General features: G+C 43.1%; 1 protein-coding gene across 1 annotated transcript in view; it reads right to left on the bottom strand.

Annotated features, from left to right (window-relative positions):
* LOC112241182 (huntingtin-like) overlaps positions 1–5,743 on the bottom strand; it is a gene marked incomplete at its 3' end in the record, with an annotated part of 111,621 nt that extends 105,878 nt beyond the window's left edge. The window contains 4 exon segments of the mRNA XM_042315072.1: positions 222–281; positions 663–783; positions 2,752–2,835; positions 5,284–5,743. Coding sequence (XP_042171006.1) covers positions 222–281; positions 663–783; positions 2,752–2,835; positions 5,284–5,384 — 366 coding nt within the window.
* Between the last annotated feature and the right edge of the window lie 242 nt (positions 5,744–5,985).

Raw genomic sequence — 5,985 nt, forward strand, 5'->3', positions numbered from 1 at the left:
ACAGTCAATCACAATTAACATTTGTCATAATATTCGTCTTACTCTTCATCATCAGTTACCACATCAATCCATTGAGGATCAGTGAACAGGACTCCATAACAACAGGACTCCATAACAACAGGACTCCATAACAACAGGACTCCATAACAACAGGACTCCATAACAACAGGACTCCATAACAACAGGACTCCATAACAACAACAACAACTTTATCTACAAACCTTTTTAATTTCTTTGTAGAGCTCCAGCTGCAGTCTGGGCAGGTTGGAGTCCATCAGCGCCTGATAGAGAGACAGAGAGACGTAAAAACTACAACCTGACAGAACTAGATAGAGAGAACTAGATAGAGAAAGAAAGAACCAGATAGAGAGAACGAGAGAGAACTAGATAGAGAGAAAGAGAGAACTAGATAGAGAGAAGAGAGAACTAGATAGAGAGAAAGAGGGGGGACTAGATAGAGAGAAAGAGAGAGAACTAGAGAGAGAGAAAGAGAGAGAACTAGAGAGAGAGAAAGAGAGAGAACTAGAGAGAGAGAAAGAGAGAGAACTAGAGAGAGAGAAAGAGAGAGAACTAGAGAGAGAGAAAGAGAGAGAACTAGAGGGAGAGAAAGAGAGCCATAACATATAGGTCTGAGGAGAGCAGAAGATGGGGTCCTCACTCACTTTGATGATTTTGTTCAGGCACTCGTCTGCCACCATCCTGACGTCCGACTCTCTGTCGTCACTGCACAGCAAGAACATCTCCATGGCGATGCCCAGAAGCTTCTGGAACTCTGGAGACGTTCTAATCCCACAGCCATAGAGACAAGAGAGGAACTGTCATTAAACACACACCTCGTTCTGACCCCCCCATCACACACCTCATTCTGATATCCTCTCTCCACACACACCTTGTTCTGACCCCCTCACACACCTCATTCTGATTACCCCCCCCCCCACCTCATTCTGATACCCCCCCACACACCTCATTCTGATACTCCCCCCCCCAACACACCTCATTCTGATACCCCCTCCACACACACCTCATTCTGATACCCCCAACACACCACATTCTGATACCCCCCTCCACACACACCTCATTCTGATACCCCCCAACACACCTCATTCTGATACACCCCCCACACACACCTCATTCTGATACCCCCACACACACCTCATTCTGATATCCTCTCTCCACACACACCTTGTTCTGACACCCCCCCTCACACACCTCATTCTGATACCCCCCCAACACACCTCATTCTGATACCCCCCACACACACCTCATTCTGATACCCCCCTCCACACACACCTCATTCTGATACCCCCTCTCCACACACACCTCATTCTGATACACCCCCCCAACACACCTCATTCTGATACCCCCTCCACACACACCTCATTCTGATACCCCCCCTCCACACACACCTCATTCTGATACCCCCTCTCCACACACACCTCATTCTGATACCCCCCACACACACACCTCGTTCTCACACACCCTTTGATGTGTAATGTCTCCAGTTCATGACCTCTGAACTAATCTAACGTAGCAGGAAGTAAGAGGAACGCCTAAAGCCCGAGATCCCACATCCGGGTTTTCAAGCGGAACAAAAAAGCTAGCTTGAAAGAAATCTGTATCCCTGACAACCAGTAGAGCCGGATGTTGACGACTCTGCTGAAAGGTGCTTCTGGACTGAGATAGAAATCACTGACGATACTGGTCTACAGCCAATATGATATATGTGGTTTCAGAAACAGAGCCAACAGAACTATACTGGTCTACAGCCAATATGATATATGTGGTTTCAGAAACAGAGCCAACAGAACTATACTGGTCTACAAGTTTACAGCCAATATGATTTATGATGTGGTTTCAGAAGTACCAGGGATGAGCATCTCTCAGTACCGCACAGGGATGAGCATCTCTCAGTACCGCACAGGGATGAGCATCTCTCAGTACCGCACAGGGATGAGCATCTCTCAGTACCGCACAGGGATGAGCATCTCTCAGTACCGCACAGGGATGAGCATATCTTTAAAAAGGCCATTCCATATATATCTAGCGCTGAGCCATGAGAGAAACTGGCCATCCATCACCCCACTATCAGTTAGGGGCGGGACAATGTTTCCCCCATGAATATCTCGCACAACTTTTCACCCCCCCGTCTCAAAATGGAATGGTTCAGACCATGTGGAAGTTTTGATGACTCTGAATGAGCTTCTGTTGTTGTCCCGCATCGACCATGCAGTGAGGTAGCAACATCCTCTATATCTAAAAATGAACACATATACTGACTGTTGCAAGCAAAACTGATGGTGAACCTGTACAATCCAAATCAAATATACTGTATCCTAAACCCTGATCAACATGTAACCATAAATATACTGTATCCTAAACCCTGATCAACATGTAACCATAAATATACTGTATCCTAAACCCTGATCAACATGTAACCACTGTATCCTAAACCCTGATCAACATGTAACCATAAATATACTGTATCCTAAACCCTGATCAACATGTAACCATAAATATACTGTATCCTAAACCCTGATCAACATGTAACCATAAATAACTGTATCCCTGATCAACATGTAACCATAAATATACCCTGATCAACATGTAACCATAAATATACTGTATCCTAAACCCTGATCAGCATATAACCATAAATATACTGTATCCTAAACCCTGATCAGCATAATATACCCCTGATTAACATATAACCAGTAAAGCTGATCCCAGATCAGTGGTGGCGGGCAGGCTTACCTCAGAGACTGGGCTATGATGTTCTCACATATGGTCAGGCAGTGGGCCACTCTGTCCTTTTTGGTGGTGGCCAGCTCTTTCTTCCTACAGAGAGAGAGGGAGAGGGGGAGAGAAAGAGCAAGTGTGTGTGTGTGTGTGTGTGTGTGTGTGTGTGTGTGTGTGTGTGTGTGTGTGTGTGTGAGAGAGAGAAATCAGGTAACAAATGGTTAATTAAGAGCACATGTAAGAAGAAAGACTGGTAGCAATTACCTTGCCTAACGAAGTGGAACAACAATGGAGAATGTGCATGTGTGATGCCAGTCTATTGCTAAAGGTAAGACTGATTACAACGTCACTGTACATGCCTGTACAACCTACATTTAGACTGTTAAATGGTTCATTAACTAATAGCTAGCCAGACTATCTGCATTGACTCATCCACATACACTGCTGCTACTGTGTATTATCTATCCTGTTGCCTGGTCACTTTATCTCTACCTGTATAAGAAAGAATTCACACCCCTTGACTTTCATCCACCTTTTGTTGTGACAGCCTGAATTTAAAACGGATTCAACTGCGATTTGATTGTGTCACTGTCCTCCTACACATTATAATCCATCATGTCAAAGTGGAATTATGTTTTAAGACATTTTTTTTTAATTTTTACAAATGAATTCAAATTCAAAGCTGAAATGTCTTGAGTCAATAAGTATTCCCACCCTTTTGTTATGGTGAAGCCTAAATGAGTTCAGGAGTAAAAATGTGCTTAACAAGTCACATAACAAGTTACATGGACTCACTCTGTCTGCAATAATAGTGTTGAACATGATTTGTGAATGACTACCTCATCTCTGTACCCCCACACATACAATTATCTGTAAGGTCCCTCAGTCGAGCAGTGAATTTCAAACACAGTTTCAACTACATAGACCAGGGAGGTTTTCCAGGGAGGTTTTCCAGTGCTCAGCGGGATATTCAAAAAGAAGGCACCTATTGGTAGATGGGTAAAAAATATCCCTTTCAGCATGGTGAAGTTATTCATTACACTTTGGATGGTGTATCAATAAACCCAGTCACTACAAAGATACAGTCACTACAGTCAGTCACTACTAACTCAGTTGCCGGAGAGGAAGGAAACCGCTCAGGGATTTCAACAACATTGTAGTTACTCCACAATTACTAACCTAAGTGACAGAGGGAAAAGAAGGAAGCCTGTATAGAATAAAAAAAATATTCCAAATAATGCATCCTGTTTGCAACAAGACACTAAAGTAAAACTGCAAAAAAAATGTGGCAAAGCAATTACATTTATGTCCTGAATACAATACATTATGTTTGGGGCAAATCCAACACATCACTGAGTACCACTCTTCATATGTTCAAGCATGGTGGTGGCTGCATCATGTTATGGGTATGCTTGTCATTGGCAAGGACTAGGTACTTTCTTTTAGGATAAAAATAAATGGAATAGAGCAAAGCAAAGACAAAAATCCTAGAGGAAAACCTGGTTCAGTTTGCTTTCAGCAGGACAATGACCTTGCTTACCAAGAAGACGTTGAATGTTCCTGAGTGGCCTAGTTATAGTTTACCTAAAATCAGCTTCAAAATCTATGTCAAGACTTGAAAATGGCTGTCTAGCAATGATCAACAACCAACTTGACAAAGCGTGAATGCATTTCTTAACAATAATGTGCACATATTGTACAATCCAGGTGTGCAAATCTCTTAAGAGACTCACAGCTGTAATGGCTGCCAAAATATGATTCAAACATCTCAGGGGGTCTTTCATTTATTTTTCATAGAAAAAGTTCAAATTCTCTTCCACTTTGACATTAGAATACTTTGTGTGGATTGTTGTCAAAAAAATATAATTGAAAACGTTTTCATCCCACTTTAACACAACAAAATGTGGAAAAAGTCAAGGGGTGTGAATACTTCCTCAAGGCACTGTAATTCCCCCTGTTAGTATTTCTCTATTTTCTGTCTCTCTGCATTGTTGGGAAGGGCCTGTCAGTAAGCATGTCACTGGTAGTCTACACCTGTTGTTTACCAAGCATGTGACAAACAGAAATGTCATTATGTTGATTTAATAAAAGAAATGTATTGAAATCAATTATACCTATAAAAGGCTAATTCTATGTATATTAGACAACCAGCCACGAATGAGTGTGGGGGGGGAAAACTACATCAGTCAATCTGCACAATGTATATGAGAGAAGAGAAATTAAACTTATATTTTAATTTATTTTTTCAAGATTTTACTTTAGTGAAATGATATCGTAATATTTAGTCCACCTTGGCATTTGTTTACAAGCGCCAGCTATCAAATAGACGTGGGGTGTAAAAACTGTGTGTTGTTGTGACAGGGTCGCCTGGACTGGACGGTGACAGCTAGCTAGCTAGCTATCAGGTTAGCATCGCTACCTCGCTATAACCTGCGAATAGCTTCGCTAACTAGCCAGCTAGCTAGCTAACCAGCCAACTACCGTGTATGTAAATGGAAGCTTAAATGGAAGTCTCAACACAATGACCATAAACAAACACGGACGTACTGTTTCTGAGCCGTCTCCTCGGCCGTCGGCGGTCCCTGTTGTTGTTGTTGGAAAGACTTGAGAGATTCAAAGGCCTTCATTAATTTATCCATGGTGGCCATTTTTTTTTTTTTTTTTTTTACTAGCAGTGGTTTTAAGCTTAGCTGTGGCTAATATTTACACAATTGTCGTTTAAGTGTCAGTTTAAGCTAGCTATCGGAATCAACCAGGAGGGGGAGCAAAACAAACAAACAAACAAAAAAACACGCACCGGGAAGCGAACCGTCCGTAGTACGACGAGCGTATGAACACTACTCGCGACTACTTTACTGCCGCCCTACCGCCTTCACTTATCGACGAAAGGAAAATCCTTTATTTATTTTACAATAGCCTCGGTAAATGAATAGGACGTTGGTTGATGTAGCCACTACCATCCATACTCAAAGCCATCTTCGATGCGCCGGGACAGAATCACAAGGAAGTGGGAGCTCCTGTGACAGTTGGTGGGGAAGGGTTGGGCCAACGCTGCACCGGTAGCCAATCAGAGGAAGAGCGAGCACCAATAAGGACGAGGCTCGGGCCGTCGTCAGTTGTGATTGGGTGGAGGCACCAATAAGGACGAGGCAGTTGTGATTGTGGTGGAGGCACGTCAGCCGTGATTGGGTGGAGGCACCAATAAGGACGAGGCTCGGGCCGTTGTCAGCCGTGATTGGGTGGAGGCAC

This window comes from Oncorhynchus tshawytscha, unplaced genomic scaffold (genome assembly GCF_018296145.1).
Source record: "Oncorhynchus tshawytscha isolate Ot180627B unplaced genomic scaffold, Otsh_v2.0 Un_contig_5117_pilon_pilon, whole genome shotgun sequence".
NCBI classification, from domain to species: Eukaryota; Metazoa; Chordata; class Actinopteri; order Salmoniformes; family Salmonidae; genus Oncorhynchus; species Oncorhynchus tshawytscha.